Source organism: Balaenoptera ricei, chromosome 15, assembly GCF_028023285.1.
Source record: "Balaenoptera ricei isolate mBalRic1 chromosome 15, mBalRic1.hap2, whole genome shotgun sequence".
NCBI lineage: Eukaryota > Metazoa > Chordata > Mammalia > Artiodactyla > Balaenopteridae > Balaenoptera > Balaenoptera ricei.
Window position 1 is genome coordinate 34,205,909 of NC_082653.1, and position 27,625 is coordinate 34,233,533.

The 27,625-nt window shown below is 40.0% G+C and overlaps 1 protein-coding gene across 3 annotated transcripts in view; it reads right to left on the reverse strand.

The window, feature by feature from the left end:
* Positions 1-1,013: 1,013 nt before the first annotated feature.
* The window catches only part of FERMT1 (FERM domain containing kindlin 1), a 48,307-nt gene continuing 21,695 nt past the window's right edge, over positions 1,014-27,625 (reverse strand). For all 3 annotated transcript variants that reach the window (XM_059897431.1, XM_059897433.1, XM_059897430.1), the window contains 9 exons: positions 23,453-23,560; positions 22,903-23,034; positions 20,965-21,014; positions 11,646-11,770; positions 10,778-10,884; positions 8,770-8,991; positions 8,031-8,155; positions 6,819-6,960; positions 1,014-3,386 (listed from right to left, as the gene is read on the reverse strand). In XM_059897431.1, coding sequence (XP_059753414.1) covers positions 3,213-3,386; positions 6,819-6,960; positions 8,031-8,155; positions 8,770-8,991; positions 10,778-10,884; positions 11,646-11,770; positions 20,965-21,014; positions 22,903-23,034; positions 23,453-23,560 — 1,185 coding nt within the window. In that variant the 3' untranslated portion in view covers positions 1,014-3,212. The remainder of the gene's footprint in view (positions 3,387-6,818; positions 6,961-8,030; positions 8,156-8,769; positions 8,992-10,777; positions 10,885-11,645; positions 11,771-20,964; positions 21,015-22,902; positions 23,035-23,452; positions 23,561-27,625) is intronic.

Genomic DNA, 27,625 nt, shown 5'->3' on the forward strand with positions numbered 1-27,625 from the left:
ACCAGGGCTCGAACCCGTGTCCCCTGCATTGGCAGGTGGATTCTTAACCACTGTGCCACCAGGGAAACCCCTCCCAGACCTTTTTGATCCACGTGCACCTCCCCAGCTCCTCTGGGGCAGCCAATCCTCTGACCTCCCTGGCCCTCCCCCACGGGTGCGTGACATGCGGACACTGAGCTCAGGAGAGGCCTGCCTTGGGCCTGGGGGTGGGGCAGGCAGTTCAAGGCTGAGCAGGGCTGGAAATGGAAGGGTGGGGTTTGCTGGGTTAAACTCAGTGGTCTCTGGAGTTAAGACCTGGCTCTGAATCTTGGTTCCACTGCTTACTCTTGGTGTGACCTTGGGCAAGTTACTTCACCTTCTGAGCCTGGTTTCTCCTTTGTGAAATGAGAAGGCAACCCGTTTCTGCTCCCTGTGGGTTGATGTGAGAATTGCACAAAGGGTTATATAGCACATGGAACTATATTCAATGTCTTGCAATAACCTATAATGGATAAGTATCTGTACACCTGAAACTAATACAATATTGTAAATCAACTGCAGTTAAATTAAAAAAAAAAGAATTTCATGAATGGATATCTAAAAACTGCACATTCCTAACCCTTATGGACCATCTATCACTAAATCAAAGATGTGCCCGTGACATTTGGTCATCAAATCAGAGGCCCTCTGATGCCCCTTTGCCTCTGGCTATTTTTTTGCTCTATGGTGCTTTTTCCAAAAGGTAGACCTGGATAAAAAGAGCTCACGATATGTCAGGAAATCTAGTGACAGTCAATGAGAAAAGAGTTGAAACCAATGGTTAAGTGAGGTTTCTAAGTCAATCTCACTGCAGAGAATAGCTCAGATATTGGAACTGTGAGGAAAAGCAAATGTTAAACCTGAAAGTTGCACTCCTTTTCATAATGGAGGAAAGTTCACCTTTTTAGAGGCAACAGACTGGAGAGGACGCAACTAGACCATATTCAAATCCATATAAACCTTTTAATTTACAAAGTCATATAAAATAACACACACAAAAATGCAGACTTCCCCACATACTGTAGATAAGAAATCAAACAGGGTTGAAAGGCACACATTAATTTCAAATTTCATCATAGGAAGTCAGGTGACCTTTGCACCCAATGTAAAAAAAAGTCCTTAAGTTGCTCTTTGGAAAAGCAGTGTTTAAGGTTTTCCTGCCATGCTTGTTTATTCCTCTGGGATGTGGCTGTGGAGTTGTGGAAGAAATGCTCCCCTGAAAGTCTGGTTAAAACTGGTCAACTCTTTTGAGTGTTTTCATGGATATGTCAGACAACCAGGAAAAGCTAAGGAAGAAGGTTGAACCAAAGGTTTAGCTTTGGTAAATTAGGCAGAGTTGCATTTGACAGCAGACAGGTAAACTGTGACATCAAGGAGCATTATTTTAATGTCAGGCCCAGCTAGGTTCTAAATTAATGGAGCCCAGGACTATGGAGAAATGACTACCAAGTTCAACGCAGTTCACTTGGCACTGGTTTCTGCACAAAACGTTTCAAACTCAGTTCTTTTTGACATGGACCAGATTTTCCAAGTGCCCGAGCCACATCCATGCTTTAAGCTAGGCCTCAGAAGCTCAGGTGTTGCCTGAAGATTCTTCACTAACATTCACCTCTAAGGAGAGGCTGAAAGAGGAATTTCCAGTGACAGCTTCTGGCTCAGGGCCCAAGGGTCCCCAGCCAAGGCTGTCTCGAGGTGGCCCCCAGAATTGCAGAGATCTCTCTTCTCAAACAGTTTTGTTAGAAAATAAAGCAACAGCCAATGTTTTTGAGCATCTGAAGTCCAGCCAGGCCCCCTGAGGTTTGCATCCTAAAAGAACTTCAAAATGGAAACAGAGTCTCAGCCTTACCCTTGCAACCCACATCCTTTGTGTGACAGGAGAATATTTATAAAAACATAATAAAATACATCTGATATTTCCCTCTAACCCCAGTACTGCTTTTTACCTTCTTAAAACTCACTCCTCCCAACACTGATGAACCAAAACAGAAAATGACAATTGAGGCAGCTGTTAATTGGCCCACATTCACGTCTCAAGGCAGAGACAACAGAGCAAAAAGTAGAGAAAAAAAAAAGTCCTTTATCGGCTTTTGATTTACAAAGCCAAAGGCCTTTAGGGGAAAGGCCGTGAGTCATATAAACAGACACAAATCCAGAACACTGGGTAGTGATAAGAGCAAGGCTTCCTTACCCCACAGACCAGCCAAAGGCCGTAAGTAGACAGAAGCCCCTGGGGAAGCTGAGAGCCCTTAAGTTGGTGGTCTTTGGGGACGGGGCTGCCCTGTGTCCTGTTCTTCTCTCCCGGACTGGTTGGGATGGAGACCTCACTGGAAGCCTTGATGCTGGGAGGTGGTTTTCATGAAGAGAGAATGGAGCCCATCTTCCTGAGCCCCAACCCAGAATAGAAGCTGTTGAGACATGGAGTGGGTTTGAGGAATGGGTTTCCCTGAACCCCTGTGTCACTGTGTCTTTAGAAGGACTTAAGGGATCCCCTTTAATCCTGGCTGAAGGATCCCCAGGAATGGAATGGGACTTGCAGGTGGGGCAGTAACCAATGTCCAAGACCAGATGGGTCAATGGTCACCTTGGCAGATGTCACTCGGGACTGATGACACTGAGGGCCACTACTCTGACCCCTTGTCACCAACTGGTACCAGGTAACCCCACCTTTCCCCAGACCTTCACCCCCAGACTTTGACCTACAGGACAAAAGTGTATGCGGAGGCTCCCTCTGCCATTTTCACAAGATGGTAGTTAAAGGCACTTCTGTTAAGGAAAGACATATTTCTTTTCATACCTGAGTTTGGGGAATGAGATCTGTCCTTGCTACATGTGCATTTAACCTGTCTTTCCTTTGACTTAGCAACAAAGCAGATAAGCACACGGACAGCTTCTAGCCATGCACTTGCAGGTTCTGCAGGGCATAGCTACACGCGGAGCCTTAGAGCAATGCCGAGTAGTGTCCTCTCTCCCGCCCCGCGTTACAGAAGAGGTGAACTGAGGCCCCTTCCGCAGGGGGTAGCAGAGGGCAGAGTGAGGAGAGGGATGTGCTAGGCAGGGTGCTGGAAATGAGGCGAGGGTCTGGGTGTCCGGTGGTGAATATATGCTGTCAGCCTGGAATGTACACATGGTGCAGGCTGTTGACCCAACGTCCGGGTAGGCCCGCCCTCTGTGTAGGCCCAGCAGGCCTGCTTTGCTCACTCCTGGCCGCCGGTCAACTTGTGGAACAGGTCCTCGTCGAGTGTTTCATTCTGGTCCTTGGAGCGGGTGGACAGGAAAATGTAGCCCCCGATGTACTCATGCACGACTTTGCAATCCGCACTCAGGCAGGTGAATGCGATGGAGACATTCTGATCAAATTCGATCGCCACCTGGAAGAGGAAGGCACAGGTATGCTTAAGCTCTGACAAGGATGAATGAGAAAGAAGCCGCTTGGTTGGAGATGGTCCCAGAGCTGAGGACTGCTGAGGTGCTGACAGATGGGTTTCCCCAAACCCTGCAAAACCCACCGCTTGCATCAATGCTTACAGAAAACGTCTCTGCTCTCTGGGCGCCCTCTTGTGGTGTCAGCTTTGCTGCACACCTGGCAAAACATTCTTACGCTCAACACAAAAGATATTTCCTGTCTGGCTCTTGTTTAGATGAAAGAACTGTCTAAGCACTCCCTGTGTGGAGGGGCAGAGTGCTTTGCAGATTTTTTAGTGGAGAGGAAAAGGCCCACGTGAATTTTCCTACAGCCACGGCCCTCACTCCTTCCCAGCTGGAAGTCATAAACTCTAACACTAGAAGAAACCGAAGCTTCACCCGTTCTCCACCTTGCCTGCCCACTGGAATCAGCTGGGGACCTTTAAGAATCACTGATCTACACAGAACATTCTAGTCTAGAACCCTTCATTTCTCCCAATTCCTTCTTTCCATCATCCAACAGTGGGTGAGTACAGGCACATGTGTCACTTAGATGTGATTTACAATTTCATTTCCAAAGATCCTTTTCAGAAGACGGCCTTTCAATGAATTTTAACACAAAGTGTACAAAATGTGTTAGTTTACTAACTCTACTTTTGTCATACACTGGCAACCCCTTTAATATCTAGAGACTAGATATTATAAAATTAGGACCCATTTGTCCAGTATATACATAATATATACAGTAAAGTTAAACCAAAGGCATGTAACATAGAGCAATGGATAAGTTGAAATGTTCAATAGTATACACCAGCAAAAATCTTTTTCAAGGCTCATTATTTTGCAACATCTAAGCTTTTCAGATGTCCTGAGGTGACAATATATGATAAAAAGTAGAGCTAGTGAATTAACCAATGGGTGAATATCTTTGTTAAAACTGATCAATAAAAGCAGCATCTTGGATATGGAATTGTTAAACCGTCTCTGAGAAATGTACGTCAGGACTAGCTCATTAGGTTAGCAGCAGAGGGGCAGAAGGAAGTATAAAGGGAGGCATGTATGTGGATGTGTTCGTATTTATATTTTGCTTTCTGTCTCATTTTTGATGGAACATTAAGGGAATGTAGTATTTTAATCATAACTCTGCCAATATCTTTATATAGATGCCTGTTGCCATTTTTGTCTTTTATGAAATTTTTGTTGCCAAGAAAGGCAGGATTACATTTTTTTCCTTGTAGATTGAGTTGGTGTAGTGTATTCTTGGTTATCAAAATACTCAAATAGCTTTGTGACTTTGAAATGGTAAATATTCCTGATGTCTGAAAAAGCACAGTACGTAACTGTATGATCTTACTTATATGAAAATGGATACTTAGTTGTATAGATACACAAACGAAACCTAGAAGGAGACATCAAATGGTAAACTGCTTATGATTATGGATGACTTTGTTTTTTGCTTCTTGTGTTTTTCGGTTTCCTATCATGCACATGTTAACTTTTAAAAAATAAATGTTATTTTAAAAACAAACAAACAAAAAAAGAATCACTGATCTCAGTAATTCCCAGAGTCAGATTCTTTTCTTTTCCAAACAGCGTTATTGAGGTATAACCGATGTATAATAAACAGATCTATTTAAGGTGCACAGTTGGATCATTTCTTTTTTTTTTTTAAATTGTAGTTGATTTACAATGTTGTGTTAACTTCTGCTGTACAGCAAAGTGATTCAGTTATACATATATACATTCTTTTTTAAACATTCTTTTCCATTATGGTTTACCATAAGATATTGAATGTAGTTCTCTATATCCTATACAGTAGGACCTTGTTGTTTATCCATTCTATATATAAAAGCTTACATCTGCTAACCCCAACCTCCCACTCCATCCCTCCCCCAATCCTCTCCCCCTTGGCAACCACCAGTCTGTTCTCTATGTTCGTGAGTCTGTTTCTGTTTTGTAGATAGGTTCATTTGTGTCATATTTTAGATTCTGCATATAAGTGATATCATATGGTATTTGTTTTTCTCTTTCTGACTTACTTCACTTAGTATGATAATCTCAGGCTGCATCCATGTTGCTGCAAAAGGCATTATTTTGTTCTTTTTTTTATAGCTGAGTAGTATTCCATTGTACCTATGTACCACATCTTCTTTGTCCATTCATCTGCTGATGGACATTTAGGTTGTTTCCATGTCTTGGCTATTGTGAATAGTGCTGCTATGAACATAGGGGTGCATACATCGGATTGAATTAAGAGTTTCATCAGGATATATGCCCAGGAGTGGAATTGCTGGATCATATGGTAATTCTATTTCTAGTTTTCTGAGGAACCTCCACACTGTTTTCCATAGTGGCTGTACCAAGTTACATTCCCACTAACAGTATAGGAGGGTTCCCTTTTCTCCACATCCTCTCCAGCATTTGCTATATATAGAGTTTTTAATGATGGCCATTCTGACTGGTGTGAGGTGGCACCTCATTGTAGTTTTGATTTGCATTTCCCAGAGTCGGATTTACATGGCCTTGAGGGTACAACAAGGTTTTCGAGTCACTGCCTTAGAGGCCATCTGATCTCAGAACATTGTTCTGCAAATGAGTCCAGATGGCCAACAGCCCTGCTGAGAGGAATCCATGGTTCTTAAAAAAAGAAAAATGTGAGTCTCTTATCCTCGCTCTACACTGACAGCTTTATACTGGAAAAATGGGAATGCCAAAGAAATGAGGTAAAAATCCTATATCAGCAACAGCAGAATGTCTTAAATCATCAGGACACTCAGGTGTGTCTGACTTGGTCTAGCACGTCCTGTGATGCAGGCATGGCCTGACCTGGTTCCTAGGATGGAGATGATGGGGGCTGAGGGCTCCTGAACTCAGCGGCTAAGTTTCCTCCATTGGAGGTACACAGTTTCCTCCCCTGTGTACCTCGCTGGCTTCTCTGATACTTTTCCCCTTTGGGACTGGAATGCTCTCCAGGTGGGCAGTTGAACCTCTGAGTTCTCAACCAGTTACACCTCTTGGCAGCTAGTCAGATGACACCTGTTTGGATTTATTTTGTATGATATTTACATCTCAGGTAGTTTCAGCTAAGTAATTATCAGTCTAAATCTTACATAATCATACAATGAGTTGAAGGAAATTAATCAAACTGCTCAGCAATTTGAGTCTGTCTGTATGGAGACTAAGCCAACTTGTGTTAATTCAAAAGCATTTGGTCTGTGCTTGCTAGGAAACTGCCCAGAACTGCATGTGATTATTTTAGCAGACAATTACCACATGCTTGTGGTTTCTGAGTTCTAAGTATAAGGTGTTAACCTTCTTAAAATCAAAATAAGCTGCAGTTCTGAGGGAACACACATTTATAGGCTCAATGCTGAATGTACCAAAAACTTTCACTTTACCTGCCGGATTTCCCAGTTTACATTCCACTGTTTCATATTTGTAAATCTCCATGTTGTAATTGGAATCCCAGTGGTTGCATCGATTCTAATCAACCTGTTATATGAAACTCCCAGAATGTCATCTTTCTTGCTTCCTTTAAATCTGAAAAAAAATAATTAAAATATGTAACTGCTTCCTTAACATGATGTTCATTCACATACAACTTCTTAAAGATAATACCAACATTTCAAATCATTTCTGAGGAACAGACAATGAGGGATTAACTTTCTATAGAAGGGCATTTTTATTAGGATAGAATATGAAGGCTGGAGAGTAGGCTGTCCTGCAGACATCATGTAAGTGAAATTGACACCAGAGGAAAGCAAAATAAGAGGCAGTCAAGTCAGTTAATTCAAATTAGCACCAACTGTGTATGCTAGGTACCCTTCTAGGCACTGGGAATACAGCAGTGACCTAAACAGACAGAATATTCCTGACCTCATGCAGCTTGTGTTCTAGCTGGGGGAGAGGGTCATGAATAAGTGAAATATACATGCCAGATAAGGTCATAAAGGAGGATCAGGCACAGAAGTGGGACAGGGAATACTGGCAATGATGTAGTTACAATTTTAAATCGAGAGAGAAGATCTCAGTGAGAAGGGAGATTTGATCAAAGAACTAATGTCTGTGAGGGAGTGAGCCATGTGGATATCTGGGGAAAAAGTATCTTAGGCAGAGGGCACAGCCGGTGCGAAGGCCAGAGTTTCTTTTTTTTCCTCAGGCTCAAGGCCCTGCTAGGAGGCCAGTGTGGCTGGGCACAGTGAAGGAGGGGAGAGGATGTGAAATTCCAGCACTAAGGTCTTGTAGGGCCACTGTAAGGATTTGGCTCTTACTCTGAGTGTGACACAATGCCTTCAGATGGTGGTGAGCAGAGGCCTGACACGGTTTGACTGAGATCTTAAAAGGATCACTCTTGCTGCTAAGTTGAAAACTTAGGGGACCCCGGAGAAGCAGAGAGATCTGGTAGGCACTGTGAACAGAGGTATGGAAGATTGTCATGAGCAGCCAGAAGTGTTTGGGCCATTTGTGACAGGACAGTATTCTAAAATTAAAAAAAAAAAAAAAAAAAAGAAAGAGTTCTACATTCTAGACCAAATGAGAATAAACTGGGCTCCATGAAACCACTTAAAATTGAACAGAAAGTGAGAGAGGCAAGTGAGCATTGTAATCACCTGACAAGGTAGTAGGTGAGGCCGAATTCAGGTAGAGACTGCCATGCCTGAATGAACCGCAGCTTGGCTTCGACCAGGGGCATCTGGGCCACGTTCTGATGGGCTTCCAGGATGCGGGCTGCCAGCTAAGCAGAAGTGGGAGATGTCAAATTCTCCTTAACAGGCACTGACTCTCTACAGCAATCATCCCGTTGGCCCCGGGTCCCCAACGAGAAGAATGAATGCAAGGCCCAACTACAGCTCCACAAAGACAATTCCTCCCATTCATTCATTCATTCATTCACTCTCTCTCTCTCTTTCTATAATACATGCAAATCACTGTGGAGAAACAGGAAGATGGACCAACACATAAGTATCTAAGCTTTATGTAGATGAAGAGTCCTGAGTTCTTCTTTCTGGGGTCTGTGGTCTCCATGGACAATGGTTCTACCTGAATCAGTTTATCTGTGTAACTTTCAACCCACTCTTATGGAAGCATAACTTAAAATTTTAATTTGTGGGGACTAAATCATTATTTTTAAATTAGGTTTATTCTGAGAATATTGCCATGTTCAGTTAGCAGTATAGTTACTGCTAACAAAATTCACATTAATTTCTTAATATCATCTAATACCCAGTTCACAGTCAAATTTCCCCATCCGCTGATTTTTCATGATGATGATCTAAGTCATTTTAATTATTTAATTTCAGAAAATACAGAATTTGCTGCAAACAATCACCCCAACCAGATTAGTAGTACCTGTTTAGACTTGTGCTTTTTTGCACACCTAGGTGACACAAAACATTCCGGGTTCATATCCATGTTTTCGAGACTGGAAGCCACCTGAGATGCTGAGTTCCGGTTTTTCATCCTCAGAAATGAAAGGATGTTAAGGACCTCTGGCTGGTAGGAGCTGTCCGCCATGGTTTTGCCCTTTGATGCCAAGATGCAGGCAGCCATCCACTGGGCATACTGACTCTCCTGCAGCAAACACCAGAGAGCTGAGAAGTAAGTTCAAATGCAAAGCAGCCATGCTGGGAACAGAGCAGGACCTGGGCTTTCATCTCTATGATACAAAACCGTCACCTTCCCAGCAAGGGAAGATACGAAGTGGCACACATTCAGACTGGCTGTTAACCACGTAATTTAAAGTCCAATGAGAGCTTTTGAGTCCTGTGTTGAATTTCTAGATACCATGGGGCTAGAGAATACGAATGCCAACTTTAAGAAATTCCATGCGGGGGCTTCCCTGTTGGCGCAGTGGTTGAGAATCTGCCTGCCAATGCAGGGGACACGGGTTCGAGCCCTGGTCTGGGAAGATCCCACATGCCGCGGAGCAACTGGGCCCATGAGCCACAACTACTGAGCCTGCGCATCTGGAGCCTGTGCTCCACAACAAGAGAGGTCGTGACAGTGAGAGGCCTGCGCACCATGATGAAGAGTGGCCCCCGCTTGCTGCAACTAGAGAAAGCCCTCACACAGAAATGAAGACCCAACACAGACAAAAATATAAATAAATAAATAAATAAAAATTAAAAAAAAAAAAAGAAATTCCGTGCGGAGAAATTTGCATTTAAAGATGAACCAAGGAGGGACTTCCCTGGTGGTGCAGTGGATAAAACTCCATGCTCCCAATGCAGGGGGCCCGGGTTTGAACCCTGGTCAGGGAACTAGATCCCACATGCATGCTGCAACTAAGAGTTTGCATGCCGCAACTAAGGAGCCTGTGAGCCACAGCTAAGGAGCCCGTGTGCTGTAACTAAGGAGCTGATGAGCTGCAACTAAGGAGCTGGCCTGCCGCAACTAAGACCCAATGCAACCAAATAAATTAAAAAAAAAAAAAAGATGAACCAAGGACACAAAGGAGCTCCATGGGGCACAGACAAGTGAAAACCCAAACTACCCGATAGCGTCCTTGACACGTATTTCCATTTTCATATCACATCTTATCTCTATGACAGAAGAAAATGAGGAAAAATCATTAACTGACTTCTCATATTATTTATCCTCTGGCCTATCCTTAGTAAAGATTCTAATCCCATGGTAAGAATCAGGTCCATTGGTGGTGCTGAACCAGTTAGTGGTGGCTTCTATTGTTCTTTAATGTCTGTGCTCATTTGTTACCTCAGGGAGAGAAGGGGAGTGGTCCCAGAAGCCGAGGGGATGCAGGTGAAGAGTCGAATTAATTCTTCAGGGCAACAGTAGGTGTGGTTCACTGAATCACTGGCCTCAATCTTCACCCTCCTAGCAACCACACCTCTTGCTATGTAATTTTACAGTCCCTCCCACCAGAGCCAGAGTGTAATTTCCCATCTCTTGACTTTGGGCCTGGCCCAAAGTGCTTTAGTCAGTGGAGCATGGGTGGGAATGACAGTGTACCTACTGATTGACTGCAAGCTTAAGATTTAGGAGGTCTCACACATTCCCAGTTCCCCTCTGGCACTTCTGCCATCACTATGAGAAGAGCCTCCTCCCCAGGCAGCCTGGGACCCAGAATAAATCCCATGAGCTCAGCCTGCGATAAGGAGCCAGCCGAGCCAGGTGGATGGCTTGAAGCAGATCTGCCCAGATGCCCTCAGCCTGGATCACTCAATCCCCAGCCCACCCGCAGAATGTTTATTGGTATGTGTCTTTGTGATTTTTGTGATTGTTTGTTACAAAGCAATAGCTGACTGATGAGTGCTCTCATTTGAGAAAACACCTGAGACGGTTTGTCCTGAGGCTTAATAAAGGTGAAGTGACTTACCATTTTTGTGGTTTTACTTACATGGTCACATCTCAGATATACTTCATTCATACCATCAGCAACCGGGATTAGTAACTTGATTCCAAATTTTCTCCCTGATACATTTACATCTGGTACAACTTCACAGCCTGAATGATAAAAGGCAAGGACAGAACTGAGTTCTGAGAGATCTCTTAGACAAATATCAGATGTGCATCTAAAATAAAGACTTTGAACATAAGCTCCTCAGATTTGGTTCTCTTCTGAAAAACTGAGGAGCAGGCTGATAACATTAATTAAAGGATAACTAGATAAGTTATGAACATAACATGGATAAATAAAAATATTTCTTTTATGGATTTCTTAAATAATCATCAGTTGAATTCATTTTTCTGGTTGATTTGGCTATTCTAACTCATATAATCGATTATTGAATATAAGCTTTGAAATGAATTAAAGCAGAGGGAATCCTCTGATTGTCACAATGATAAGGGAATTGAGTGCATTAGTTAATTTAATTTTTAGTTAATGGAGTTACCAGTACACTCACAGCCACTTTCAGAAATCAGGCACAAAAGTGATACTGAATTAGACATAACTGTTTTGGAATTCAGAGTGCTTTTCAGGATCCAACAATGTCTCATGTACTACATTTATGACACCAATTACCACCACTTCAGAGACTTGGACACACTGGGAAAGAAGGGACAGCATAACATAAATAACCATTCACTGGTTTGCATTTCAGGTCCATGTTTCACAGGGAGGAGGAGCTGCAGGCAGGCGGCCACTGACAACCTGTGACATAAGAGGTTCCTCTGGGAGTGAACCTGCTTCACCGGTGGGAGTCTTGGCTTTCTTCCGCTTGCTGGGCCGTGACAAGTCATACAAAGATATTGGACCCTCTTACCTCTAAGATTTAGTTTTTCTACTGGTTCTCCTTGTTCAAGTTCCTTATTTTTAAAGTAGGCTATAGACGTGTCTTTAAAGACGAACCAATATTGTTTGAAAGCTTTTAATATTAGCTTCTTGGGCCTGCAAATTAAAGTACAGTAAGCATTTGAAAAAGCATCCAGAAATGTAGGACACATCACAAATTCAAGTGGATCAAGATGCTCTAGGGACCCTTTGAAACAACATCCTCTGTAATTTTAAAAATAATTTTCAAATTGCTAACTCATTTCTAAAAACTGAAAATGGGGTTTTGATATGAGATGCAGAAGTTAACACAAAATCTCAGGAGCTAGACCACCTGGGGCTACACTCTGGCTCTGCTACTGTATAAATGTGTGACCCTGGGAAAGACACTTCATCTGTCTGGGCCACATGTACTGCTTCTGTGTGATGGGAGAGTATCAGCCTCCAGTTCACAGGGCTTTTGTGAGGATGGAAAGAGGTTATCTCTATAAGGTACCTGGCAAACTGAAGTGCTCAACAAATTATTATTATTATTACTATGATGATGATGTGAGAAACATCCATGAATCTGGTGACATCTAAAATTTCAGTTTACTTCTTGAATCTGAAAAAGCTGTCTATATGGACAACACAATCTTCAGATTATCAGACATAAAAATCAGATATAAAAGTACTTTTCTGTACTTTCCTCTTGACCCTTAAGAGGAACCATGAGAAAATTCCTAGTGAGCCATGGAAATCACCAAAATCTACAGCTAATCTACATAGACTCTACTCTTATTAAAAAATATTTTGACACAACATTGTAAATCAACTATACTTCAATTAAAAAAATATTTTGGGGGAAGATCTCCAACCATGATATCCGTTGGGGCCAGAAAACTTTGTACTCTGGGCTAGACAAGGTTGGCGGTGCCAATGGCAAGCCTCAGCTGGGTCATTCAAAATAGAAAACAAGAGATCGAGCTGGGGAGTAGGGAAGGGGATACAGATGGACAGAGAAAAGGTAATAGGAATTGTATGTGGTTCAGTGGAACAATCCCAGCCTTGGGGGTGCATCAGGGTATCTCATGTCTGAGGGGTAGATTTCTGCATTCAAGAACAGAGGAAGAGAGGAAGCTTGGGCTTAACTGCACTCATATATAATTTGGGGTAAGTCTTTTAATATGTCAGTACTAGTCTTTCATTAGCTAAAAATGTGCTATCCTTAACAACAGGATAAGGGAGAAGATGTTCGTTAAAAAACCAATGTATTACAGGAGATTATTATATCACAATCACACAATAAAATTGAAAAACATTATACGGAGTTAATATTTCTAGGATTTAGAAAATCACTACATTAAAATAGTATTTATCATGTTGAGAGTTGTAGGTAGTATAATTCTAAGGAACATATTTAAAAGGTTACTTGTCTAAGAATCAGATTCTCCAAAGTTAATATTTTCAAAATAAAATCTAAAGACACGGCCTACAACCAAAAGACAGTGAAGTCTCAGTTTAGTCCTAGGCATCTAAATATTTCCATTCAGAATTAAGAATGAAACTCTGCTTCTCTATTTTAACTGGACTTTAAGAGTATCAAAAGATCTTAAATTCCCTCTACTATTTTTTTCCACGTTGGTTCATCCTCCAGCTGCTTTTGCATATCCCCAAAACTAATGATGTTCCAGAGGCTGAGGCAGGGCAGGGAAGGAGGAGTGGAGAAGGGGGCTGGGTGGGGAATGGTGCACACAAGAATGAGACAGTTTTTTGTACACTGAAAACTAGATGACACTGTTGAAAGAAATTGGAGAAGACACAAATAAATGGAAAGATATTCCATGATCATGAATTGGAAGAATTAACATTGTTAAAATGTCCATATTACTTAAAGCAATCTACAGATTATATGCAATCCCTAACAAAATCCCAAAGACATTTTTCACAGAAATAGAATAAAAAATTCTAAAGTCTATATGGAACCACAAAAGACTCTGAATAGCAAAAGCAAACCTAAGGGGGAAAACAAAACAAAACAAAACGAAACAAAACAAAAAACAAACAAACAAATGAAAAAACAAAGCTGGAGGTATCACACGCCCTGATTTTAAACTAAATCACAAAGCCATAGTAATCAAAACAGCATGGTATTGGCAGAAAAACCCATGCAGTTATGGACAATTAATTTATGACAAAGGTGCAAAGTACATACAATGGAGAAAGAATAGTCTCTTCAATAAATGGTGTTGGAAAAACTGGACTGCTACAGGCAAAAAATGAAACGAGATCACCATCTCACACCATACACAAAAAACAACTCAAAATGGATTAAAGACTTGAATGTAAGTCTTGGATTAAAGACTTGAATGTAAGTCTTAACCATACCTAAAACCATAAACTACTAGAAGAAAACATAGGCAGTATGCCTATGTTTGCTAACATTGCTAAGACATTGGTCTTAGCAATATCTTTCTAGATAAATCTCCTCAGGCAAGAGAAACAAAAGCAAACATTTAAAAATTGGATAACATAAAACTGAGAAGCTTCTGCACAGCAAAGTAAACCATTGACAAAATGAACACACAACCTACTGAATGGGAGAAGATATTTGCAAATGGTATATCCAATAAGGCGTTAATATCCAAAATATATAAAGAGCTCATACAACTCAACAACAACAAAAAACAAACAACCCAATTAAAAACCAGGCAGAGGAGCTGAATAGACATTTTTCCAAAGACATACAGGTGGCCAACAGGTACATGAAAAGATGTTCAACATCACTAATTATTAGGGAAATGCAAATCAAAACTACAAGGTTAAAATCATCTCATGCCTGTTAGATTGGCTATTATAAAAAATACAAGAGGGCTTCCCTGGTGGCGCAGTGGTTGAGAATCTGCCTGCTAATGCAGGGGACACGGGTTTGAGCCCTGGTCTGGGAAGATCCCACATGCCGCGGAGCAACTGGGCCCGTGAGCCACAATTGCTGAGCCTGCGCTTCTGGAGCCTGTGCTCCGCAACGGGAGAGGCCGCGATAGTGAGAGGCCCGCGCACCGCGATGAAGAGTGGCCCCCGCTTGCCGCAACTAGAGGAAGCCCTCGCACAGAAACAAAGACCCAACACAGCCAAAAATAAATATAAAAATAAATAAATAAATAAAAGAGCCTTCCCTAAATTAAAAAAAAAAAAAAAAAAAAAACAAGAAATAACAAGTATTGGTGAGGTTGTGGAGAAAAGGGAACCCTCATACGCTGTTGGTAGGAATGCAAACCAGTGTAGCCACCGTGGAAAACAATATGGAGATTCCTCAAAAAATTAAGAATAGAACTACCATATAACCCAGCAATTTCATTTCTGGGTATTTATCCATAGAATACGAGAACACTAATTTGAAAAGATATATACGCCTTTATGTTCACTGTGGCATTATTTATAAGTGCCAAGATATGGAAACAACCAAAGCATCCATCGATAAATGAACAGATAAAGAAGATGTGGTATGTATATGTAAATGAATATATACATATATATTCACAATGGAATATTAGCCACAAAATAGAATGAAATCTTGCCATTTGTGGCCACATGGATAGACTTTAAGGGTATTATGTTAAGTGAAATAAGTCAGATAGAGAAAGACAAATACCATATGATTTCACTCATGTGTGGAATACAAAGAACTAATAAAAAAACAAAAGACAAAATAAATGAACACACCAAACCAAATCAAAACAAACACCTAGATAACAGAGACCAGAGTAGTAGTTATTAGAGGGGGAGGGGTGGGGCAGGGATGGTGAAATGGGTAAAGGGGATCAACTGTATGGTGATGGATAGAAACTAAATTTTTGGTGGTGAGCACACTGTAGGGTATACAGGAGTAGAAATATAATGTTGTACATATGAAATATATAATGTTATAAATCAATGTTATCTCAGTAAAAATAAATTTCAGAAAACCAAAAAACAAAACAAGCAATCGATAAATGTTACCTGAAGAATGACAAAAAAAAAAAAAAAAAGAAAAGAGACAGTGTCAAATACTCATGGAGCTTGTAAGTAAAAGAGGGAAATGTATAAGTAAATAAATATAATAAAATGTGGTAAGTCATACAACAAGGACATAGGAGTGGTGAGTAACAGAGTACACAACATTTAAACATAGAATGAAGGATCAATAAGAATTTGATGGGAGGAACAGGGAAAAGAAATTTCAAAAAGAAAAGTTCAGGGACTTCCCTGGTGGCACAGTGGTTAAGAATCCGCCTGCCAATGCAGGGGACATGGGTTTGATCCCTGGTCCGGGAAGATCCCACATGTCATGGAGCAACTAAGCCTGTGTGCCACAACTACTGAGCCTGAGTGCTGCAACTACTGAAGTCCGTGTGCCTAGAGCCCGTGTTCCGCAACAAGAGAAGCCACTGCAATGAGAAGCCCGCACACTGCAATGAAGCGTAGTCCCTGCTCACCACAACTAGAGAAAGCTCACATGCAGCAACAAAAACGCAACACAGCCAAAAATAAATAAAATTAAAAACAAAAAAAGAGTTCAGGCAACTGCATGTGTGAAATGCAGATACGAGTCAGAGACTGGCACCTTGCTGGTAGGAGTTGGGTCAACACTTCTTGGACATCTGCCTCATGCTGGGTGCTAGGCTGAGCCATGGAAATGGGCAAAGAGGCAGTTTCTGAGGCTACAGCATTTCCATGTGTGGGGCTGATGGGGACCAGAACAGCAAGAGGACCAGGGCCACGGTGGGACTCTGAATGTCCACCTAAGGAGCTGGGCTTTATTTTCTAGAAAAATGGTTCTCAAATTCTGGTGTTCATCAGAATTGGAAGGGAACTTGTTGAAGATATACAAGCCTGGGCCCAGTCCCAGAGTCCTTCCTATTCAGCAGGTCCAGGTTAGGGCCCAGGCATCTTCATTTTAAGTAACCTTTCCTAACCTGGTTCCCTCGTTTGAGAAACACAACTCCAGACCAGTGATCTCCAAACTAAAACGTGGCACACCCAATCCTTAAAATATTTTGAGCACCTACCCCCTAACATATTTACGATTATTTATTTGTAATATTTGTAATATATACATTACAAAACTTATATAAACCTAAATTAAAAATAAATATATATGAAAAGTTTGGTTTGTTTCAAGAAGGGAGGTTATTGCTCAGTTATACAAACCCCAGTGGAGGAAGCACACTGTTGGCCGTGTTTACTAAATCACACTATTCATATTTTAATGCCGTCTACCTGTTTGTGAAGGTTTTTGTTGAAACAAGGCTGTTAATTTCCATCTTCCCTGATGTCAATCACTCACTTATGCAAATTGATCAGGATATGTTGCACTTTAATATTTTTAATAAGTGGGTTTAAAATACACTATCACTCTTAATTTGGATGCTTTAACACAGAAAAATTCTGTTTCCAGGTTTTAAAGGTGAGCAGATAATATTGTTTTAATAGGCAGTATCATTATTGGCAACACTGTGGCAATGGAAACATTTCCAAATAATTGTTTCAAAAGGTTCTCTTCACAGCATTAATATCTTTCAAAAACTCATTATTTTCTCACTCATTTTACAATCACCTTTTCCTAAATGACAGATTAAGTGCATTTATTATTTTGAAAGTATCTGGAGGCTCACTACTGATGGCCACTTATCATTACAGAAAGGTCACAGATTTGGAACTTCTTTTTTTTTTTTTTTTTGGCTGCATTGGGTCTTCGTTGCTGTGCGTGGGCTTTCTCTAGTTGCGGTGAGCAGGGGCTACTCTTCGTTGCGGTAGCGGGCTTCTCTTCGTTGCGGTAGCGGGCTTCTCATTGCAGTGACTTCTCATTGCAGAACACGGGCTCTAGGCGCATGGGCTTCAGTAGTTGCAGCACGCGGGCCCAGTAGTTATGGCTCTTGGGCTTAGTTGCTCCGTGGCATGTGGGATCTTCCCGGACCAGGGATCGAGCCCGTGTGCCCTGCATTGGCAGGCAGATTCTCAACCACTGCGCCACCAGGGAAGCCCGGCAGGTGGGTTCTTAACCACTGAGCCACCAGGGAAGTCCCTAACTTTTTTTTTTTTAAAGTATAACTCTTACAGGTAATTTTGCATGTGATAACCAGTGAGCCTTAGAGTAGGACCAAAGATGATCGTGGTCACCCTCCATCTCTTTAAAAATACTGTAAAGATTCTACCAAATTTAAGAGTCTCATATTTATGAACTAAATCACACTGACAGTCTTCTATAGCACATTGGGTACGTCTGACTGGAACTTCTTTGCTACAGTAACTTGATTATGAATGACCCCATGAATGAGTTTTATTTGTAACCTCTCCCTATAACCCTGCTGTGGAGCCATTTATTCCAAGGTAGTCTCTCCAACAGTGGTTACACCTTACAGTTTGGGGATAAATCATTGTTTTTACTAAATATGTAATTTACTATTAGGATTGTATCTTGCCTGATTTATATTTAAGGGTTTGTAGCAAGTAAAATCTTGAGAGATTGGGCATAAAGTTCTAGATTGATTGTTATCTTCTCTTAGCCCTTTCAAGATATCTTCCAGCCAACAAGAACTGTTTTTCCTTTATAGGAAATCTATCTTTTCTCTTTGACTTTAAAGACTTTCTCTTACCAATGGTTGGCCATACCAAGATGTACGTTTATACTGATTTATTTTGTTGGGATTTGTGATTCCTGAATTTAAGGAGTTTGTCTTCGACAATTATGGAAAATAAGCATTCTCTTTGGAATGTTTGCTTCTTCCCCTTTTTTCCTTCTGAAACTCCTAATTGAACCTTCTCATTCTATCTATACCATATCTTCCACCTCTACCTTTCTAAGTCCTCTCTTTGTGTTTTGAACTTGATGTTTAATACATGTATTCAATTTTAAATTTCTATGACTATATTTTTCTTTTTTAGAGTTTCTAATATTGCCTTTCATTACAATTTTTACCTTTCAATGTACTTAATGATTCTAAACATACTCATTTTATGGTTTCTTCAGATTGTTCTATTACCTAAAATTATTAAAATGGCTAATCCTCTTATTTATTGGGCCTACTGACTTTTCTTTATGGTGGTTCATGAACTCACATGGTTAGTAATTTTTATTGGGAGGTTGTTTGTTTGTTTGTTTTGGGGGTGTTGCTGTTTTCTGTAGAAGGCCCACGCATGCTAGATTGTGAATATTTCCCTCCAAGTATTTTTGCAATTTCATTTGCTAGGGTTTCATAGCTTTTGTGGTTCTGGACCAGTTTGTGTTTTATTTTTCAGAATTCTCTTATCATATAAGACATTTAAATTTAGATCTACATCTGTGTGTGGCACAGACCTTGGCTCTGATTTTTCAAGAGACATTTCATCTCCCCACACAACACTCTATGCAAGGATGAACTTACTCTTCCTTCGACTGATGGGCAGTTTTTCTACTCCCTGTTAAGCAGAGAAGGCAGCTCTTGCAAGTTTCTGCCTTTAGGCAGCAGCTTCAGTCCTGGCTCACAGCCTTACAGGAGGCAACCCCACCTTGAATCCTGTGTGGGGATTAAAATCCCAGCCCTGAGCCATGAGAATCAATGTTCATGGCCAAATCCCCCTGTGCAGATGAAGCTTCATTTGTAGAACTAGTTCCCTCTTCGTTTCCTGCAAGCTGAGATTTCCCAGTCTCACTTCAAGATCAACTTTGTATTGACAATTCTTTTTATCTTACCCAACATTCAAATGAATTTATAGTGAGACTGAGATTTGCATCAGATCACAGGCCATGTTGCTAGGAAGTGAAGTCCACTATTTATATAGTGGTTCAATAGATGTGGTTTAGGGGGAAAAAAAGAGCTTCACTGTCAAAGAAAAAAAAAAATTAACAATCAAAGGGTTAGTTCAATGCTCTTCTCCTGCTGAGGAAAGGAGGCCCAGAGAAATGAAGGGTCTATAAGGGTCACACACCCATTAGCAGCAGAGCTCCACTCTCCAACATCTTTCCTCCCTTCCCTTCTCCTTTTCTGTTTCATCCCCTCTCCCTTCCTCCTTTATTTTTTTCTTCCAGAAACCATATTATATATTACATTCAATGCCTTGAAACCTTTGGTAGATAAAGTGTGTCCCCTGGTGAAATATGAGGACAACTTCATGAGTTTTAGCATAATAATCACCCTAAAGTGATACGGATGCAGGGCTTAATTTCAGGATATCGTTTCCTTCATCAAAAACATCTATAGGAAGAATATTGTCATCATTTGGTTTGTGAAGAGCTCAATTTGCTCTATATAGAGAATACGGCAACTGAATTTCTTTTAAGAACAATTATTAATAATTTATTAAGATATATTTGTGGATTCAAATTATTATTTTTTTTCTGTAGCTCTGACTGTAACAATATGCGTGGTTGCAACTATTTATGCCACAGAAATTAAATGAATGACCCTATTGTTTGGAACCATCTGCTAAAATCACACTAAAAAAAAAAAACCTTGTAGAAACCCAGTGACAAATATTGTTACCTTCGGATGCTTGTTTCTCATTTATAGCTGATTCATTGTTCATTCTTTCCAAGTCTTTCTTTGCATCATATGTTAAAAAAAGCGACTTGTGTTTCTTTTCAAGCCAACTGACTCAGTGAAGTGTCAGCTTGTTAAGAAAAGTCAACAAACCATAAAGTAACTGATAGAACGAACTTCAAAGGGACCCTACTCCTTTCATCCTAACCCACTTTGGCACCATCACAAATGTGGCAGCCCTTTCTTTCCATGAAGAAGGTAAAAAACTTCTCTGCCTTTTTAACAGTTTCAGATTGACCGGAGGTGACTGGGGAGTTTATCAGAAATACTTTAACAGGCGAAGGTAGATAAACTAAGGTGACTACTCTTTATAAGCCCAGGATCAAAGTTCTAGAGACAACTAATTTTTAAACCATGAAAGAGCTTTCAAATGGTGTGAGAGTCCTGAGCAGGTGGACCATAGAAGGAATTCCAGTCTGGCATATGTGTTCAGTATCACTGACACCAGCCGTGTTTACACCATCATTTAATGAGCCAGGCACCATGCTCAATGCTTCATATGCATCATTTAATTTAATTCTCCCAACAAGCCTAAGGGGAGGTATATCCCCACTTTATAGATCAGGAAACTGAGGCTCAGGGACATAAGGACAATGCCCGAGGTCACCCAGCTGGTGTGCATAGTGGAGCTAGGACTTCATCCATTGCCTGATGCCAAAGCTCATGCTCTTACCTTTGAACCATGAACCTGCCTAATGGATGTTCAATTTAAACTCCTAGACTCTTTACCTGCAAGATTTTGCGTAACTTCTTTCCTCTTCAAGGGTGACTTACCTAAATAATCTGAGATTATCTGCAAGTTTAGGGATATCAGTAATGTCCTCCTAAGGAAAAGCAGATAACATTTGACAAGTAGTCATTAGACAGGTGGTGCTGATACTCTGTACCTGCACTGTCCCACACTGTAGCCACCCGCCATGTGTAGCTATTTACATTAGAATTAATGAAAATTAAATAAATTGAAAAACTCAGTTCCTCAGTCACACCAGCTACATTTCCAGTTGTTACCCTGGGGGTGAGGTGGGGGAGGGTTAGGACTGGGATCGGGCACATGTGGGGCTTCTGGGGTGACTGGTAAAGTTCTAGTTCTTGATTTGGGTGGTGACTCGGGTGATAAATTAATACTAATTTGTTAAGCTGTACGTTTTTGTATTTTTTACTTTTCTGTGTCATATATTACACAAATGAAAAAAGATTTAAAAAACTACCACACACTATCATTCAAGTTAAAATTTTGAGTTAGAAACTACTAACTTGGGGCTTCCCTGGTGGTGCAGTGGTTAAGAATCCGCCTGCCAATGCGGGGGACACGGGTTTGAACTCTGGTCCGGGAAGATCCCACATGCTGCAGAGCAACTAAGCCCGTGCACCACAACTACTGAGCCCACGTGCCACAACTACTGAAGCCCATGCGCCTAGAGCCCGTGCTACTCAACAAGAGAAGCCACCACAATGAGAAGCCTGCATACCACGATGAAGAGTAGCCCCTGCTAGCTGCAACTAGAGAAAGCCCGCGTGCAGCAACGAAGACCCAACGCAGCCAAAAATAAATAAATAAAATAAATAAATGTATTAAAAAAACTACTACTTTTATGTATAAACAAAATATTTTACAATGTTTACATCAGAGTGGATAAGTCTAGCTATATCTAGTTCACTGATTAAACTCTCAGAAGGAATCTTGTTCAAAGTTCATTCTGTGGTGTAGGTTGGTGCCTTTTTCAAACTGAAAAGACTATTGTCTGGCATCAAATAAAAATACTGGGGGAGGTGAGAAAGGAATTTTTTATTTATTCTAAGAAGGATGACTTTTCCATTGTAAGTATTTAGTGGAGGATGTAGACAAAAGAGAAGTCCAATTTCATGGGTCCCATGCCTCTGATAAATGTGATTCAGGGCCTGAATCTCTACAGAATCTGGGAATTCAGTTTGTATGAAGTATTTGCTTTGGCATGATACCAATTTCCTATTTTAAGGAATTTAACCATAATAGAACTCACATTAAACACAAAACTGTATGACTCATTTTTATCTATTACTATTTATAGCCAATTACAATGACTCTACCTCTCTGATTCAATGTGACTAAACAAATGACTGAGGAAGTTAAACAAAAGGGTGGCTCCCAACGAATGAATCAAACAAGGAGGGGCACTGCAATTATAAAGCTGACATTCAGCTACATTTCTTGGATAAGGAGCAATAAAGATGATAAAACAGTGTTATTTCTTTATGTTTTACTGGAGAGTTTTTCTTTATTTACTAAAGTCAAAAGGTTCAGGAATTTTTTACAATGTCCAACCTTGCCCAGTTGAAATGTATGACTAAGTCAACAAATCATATGGTTTCTCTACTTTCACAGCTACCTCATTCTTCTAGACTTAAGTTAAAGAGTCAATTCATGTTCCACACTAGTGAAATGGAGCCCTCAGCAGTCTTTCCCTCATACAAGCTAGCTTATCTTTAAGAAGAAATACAATACGAAAGAATTGTCATTGAGAGTGATGAAAATACCTTACCGTCTCTTACAGAGCGACCTGAGAAAAGCTAGTCAGTTCTTGCTAGGTTTAAGTTTGTCAGATGAAGAGAGTATTTTCCTTTTTCAAAATCAGACAAAATATTCCCTTATTTATAATAATAAAAAAAACTCATCTATGTTTGTCAATCAGTCAGAGCAAAGCCACAATTCCGAGTTATCAGAAAAATTCATACCAAAGTGTTGTCTGCTTTTCCACCTTCCAGGGTCACTTCCAAATTAGAAAGTGCTGCTTCTACTTCGTCGACCTCAGACTCATTTGTAAAATCCTGTATTTCAGTAGACAACGACAGTTTGCTAATGTGATACTACAACAAAAACAGAGGTTTTAGGAATGTTATAAACACAAGGGAATCCATCGGTCATTTCTTCTTTGAAGACAATTCCCCTGTAATACTGAACATCTCCTGGAAGGAGATCTCCCAGCTATGTAGGGAAAATGAAATACAATTTAAATTATTCTGAGATTTATGGTTAGTCATGTTCCAACTCAGTTCTTTTTCAGCACTGGTTGAACTTGTAGTGCAGAAGAGATGAGGACGGCAAGACTGATGCCTTATAATATGTGCATGTGGATGGGTTATGAGGAATATTTTAAATTTAAATTTACTACCCTCATTTTCAGCTCTTTTTCAAAGAAAAAAAATCAGTATGAAGAAAATGAAACTTTAAGGAGAACAAATTTGCTTTGTCTCCTTTCAGAGAAAGGTACCGAGGTTCCCATACCTGTAGTGCTGCAAAGATCAACATTTCTTCCTCTGTGCAGTCAATTTCTTCTAAGAGAATGGCCCACCTGGCTTGTTCATAGAGTTGGTTTATTCGGACAGCATCGTACTAGAGAAAGAAATAGATATATGTGTGTGTATGTATGAGGGGGCATATTTACATTCCACAATACAAAAGATCTAGAATAACTGAGGCCAATCCTTGTTAATCAGCTGCAATAAACTTTAGTTCAGGTAACTGAAAGAAACCCCTCTATCTTTCCACTGCCCCAGCTCATTTTACTTCTGAATTAAGAACTTTCTTTCTCAAAATATTTTCCAGAGCTTCTTCAAGGGGCCAAACTGACCCATCTTAGATTCCAGTATTTTCCCTTTCTTATCACACTTCTATTGTTGGGAAACACAGGTAGTGAAATGGTTTATGTGGTAAGTAGTATAAGGAGAAGGGGTCCCCAGGCTGATCTGTAGACTCTGTAAATCTAATCAGAATCTGGCAGGGGTTTTTAGTGGAACTTCATGCAAGCTGATCAAGTTGGGCTGGAAGAGACAATGTTCAAATATCTCCAAGAACATTTTGAAAAAGAACAATGCTGGGGAGACACTTGTCCTCCCAGATATTAAAATATATAATAAAGTGGCAGCAACTAAAATAGTGTGGTATTGGTATAGCAATGCACAAAATTTCAATAAAGCAATATCTAGCAACAGACCTATGTATGTATATAATTTAATATAAAATAAAATGGCATTTTATCAGCAGGGGAAGAAAGAATTCAGCACTGTAACAGTGTTAAAAATGCCAAGCAATTTGGAGAACAAAAATCGAAAATCACAAAACAATTTTACACATCCAAAACACATAAATTACAGATAGATTAAAGAATCTAAACATGCAAAACCACAATGAGATACCACTTCACATCCACTAGGATGAATCTAATCTAAAGGACAGATAATGACAAATATTGGTGAGAATGTGGACAAATTGGAACCCCTGTGCATTGTTGGTGGGAATGTAAAATGGTGTAGCCTCCATGGGAAACAGTTTGGCAGTTCCTGAAAAAGTTGAACATAGAATATTATCCAGCAATTCCACTCATAAGTATATACTGAAAAAAATTGAAAACCGGGACTCAAACAAATACTATTACACCAATGTTCATAGTAGCATTATTCACAATTGCCAAAAGCTAGAAACAACCAAAATATATATCAATAGATGATTGAATAAACAAAATGTAATATATATCCAATACATACAATGGAATACAATGGAGTATTATTCAGCCTTAAAAAGGAAAGGAATTCTGATACATGCTACAACATAAATGAACCTTGAGGACATTATGCTCAGTGAAATCAGACAGACACAAAAGGACAATTATTGTTTGATTCCACTTATATGGAGTACCTAGACTAGGCAAATTCATACAGACGGGAAGTAGGATAGAGGTTACTAGGGGCTGGAGGAAGGGGAGAATGGGGAGCTTTGTTTAATGGGTACAGCGTTTCTGTACAGGATGATGAAATAGTTCTGAAAATAGTGGTGATAGTTGTACAACACTGTGAATGTACTTAATGCCACTGAATTGTAGACCTAAAAATGGTTAAAATGGCAAATGTTATGTTTTGTATATTTTATCATAATTTTAAAAAGTAAAAAAAAAAAACACCCCAGACTTGTACATGAATGTTCACAGCAGTATTTTTCATAATAGCCAAAAAGTAGAAACAATCCAGATGTCCATCAGCCGACAAATGCATAAATACATATACATATAATGGAATATTATTTGGCAATAAAAAGAAATGAAATACTGATACATGCTACAATATGAATGGACCTTGAAAATATTAAGCTAAGTGAAAGAAACTGTCACAAAGTACCACATAGTTTGTATATTGTATAACTCCATTTACATGAAATGTCCAGAATAAGCAAATCCATAGAGACAGAAAGTAGACTGATGGTTGCTTAGGATTAGGAGGGTTGGAGGGAAATGGGAAGAGACTCCTAATGGGTGATGGACTTCTTGGTGGGATGATGAAAATGCTCTGAAATTAGATAGTGGTGTTGGTTGCACAACTCTGTGAATATACTAAAAAACACTGATTTGTACATATTAAATGGGTGAAATGTTGGTATGTGAAATGCATGGTATTATGTGAATTATATATCTAAAAGCAGTTATAAAAAATCTAAAGATAACAATCAAAACTATTAGAAGGAAACATGAGAGAAAACTTTTTGTAATTTTTCAGCAAGGAAGCCTTTTCTAAGCAAGACAGGAAAACTTTAGGTTATGCTGCATAAGGCTGAGTTGACAATCAATAACTAAACATTATTAAGTGAAAAATACCCTGAAGAAGATTATATGTTTATAAGATATAGATTGAAAGAAAATATCTGCAATAAAAAAGGTAATATCCATTTCACACAAAGTGCTCCTATAAATAAATACAAAAAATATAAAGAGTTCAATAGAAGATGGGGCAAATATATATATCAACGGGCAATTCACAGAAGAAACCAAAATGGCCACATAAACATTAGAAAAGATTCTCAACCTCACTAGTAATCAGAGAATTCAAATTAAAACAAGAAGACATAGGGCTTCCTTGGTGGTGCAGTGGTTAAGAATCCGCCTGCCAATGCAGGGGACACAGGTTCGAGCCCTGGTCCGGGAAGATCCCACGTGCCATGGAGCAACTAAGCCTGTGCGCCACAACTACTGAGCCTACGTGCTGCAGTTACTGAAGCCCATGCGCCTAGAGCCCGTGCTCCACAACAAGAGAAGCCACTGCAATGGGAAGCCCGCACACCACAATGAAGAGTAGCCCCCGCTCGCTGCAACTAGAGAAAGCCTGCGCACAGCAACAAAGACCCAACACAACCAAAAAATAAATAAATAAAATAAATAAATTTATTTAAAAAACCCCCAAAAAACAAGATGACATAATTTCTATTTTCTTATCAGATTTACCCAGGCTGTAAGTACTGATAATGGCTGGTATTGGTGAGGATGTGGTGCAAACGGGCACTTACACATATGAGATCAGTAGGAAGAATTTTGGCGGGATATTTAAATGGTTTTTTTGCCCTTTCATGAGCATGTCCACAGTTACTATTCTAAAGAAATGCAAAGCACTCATCAAAGACACTTGTACAAGAATGTTCACAGTTTTTGAAAGAGGAAACATTTCAAACAACTCACAGGTCCTGATAAACTATAGCCTTTCCTTTGATTATTTTGTACTGGTTAAAAAAAATGAGTCAGACACATATGCTGACATGAAAAGATGGCCGTGATATATTATGAAGTAAAAAGAAGTGAGCTACACAGCAAATACATGATCCTATTCATGTAGGAAGAAAAGATCCTGAAAATCTGTTCAAAAATATGTTTATAAATGTATGTGAAAAAATCTGCATGAATGATTAATCATTAAGCTGTTAACTGTGGTTAGTTCTCAGGAGAAAGGTCATGGTAAAGGACTATTTTCCACTTTTACTCTAAATAATTCCTTTTTAGTTTTAGCCATTTTTAAGTGTACGGTTCAGTGGCATTAAGTACACTCGCATTGCTGTGCAACCATTACCACCATCTGTGTCCAGAACTCATTTCATCTTGCAAAACTGGAATTCTGTACTGATTAAACAATAACTCCTATGTTTGATTTTCTTTCTTTTTTTTTTTTTCATATTGAGGCTACACTTTACTGTATCCTTTAAAAAAGATAAAATGTTGAAGATAACATGGGGGAGAAATAGAAAGATAGTCAGAATACCTAAACAGGTTTATCACGGGTTGGTTGGCATGAGTTTGTTTTTCCTTTTTCATTAACTTTATGTACACTAGGGAAAAAGGTGACAGGGAAGGTCAAAATCCGCAGTGAGCCGAGCCTGGCAAGCGGTGCTGCTCTTAGGCCAGTGGGACTGTGACCTGTCCACAGGCTCCCTCCTTCTCAGCATTTCTAAAGCTGCTTGGAAAGGAGGGCAAATGCAGATCCAGGGGTGTGGTTTTCAGGAGGCTGGAACAATAAGAATCTTAAGAAAGTCTGTCCTGGTTTTGTGAACTTTGACAGGTGTCATGGAAACCCTCAGGAGTTTGCCCCAGAATCCTCCAAAAACAAACCAAAACATGACACGCATAAAAACATTCATGGTATCATC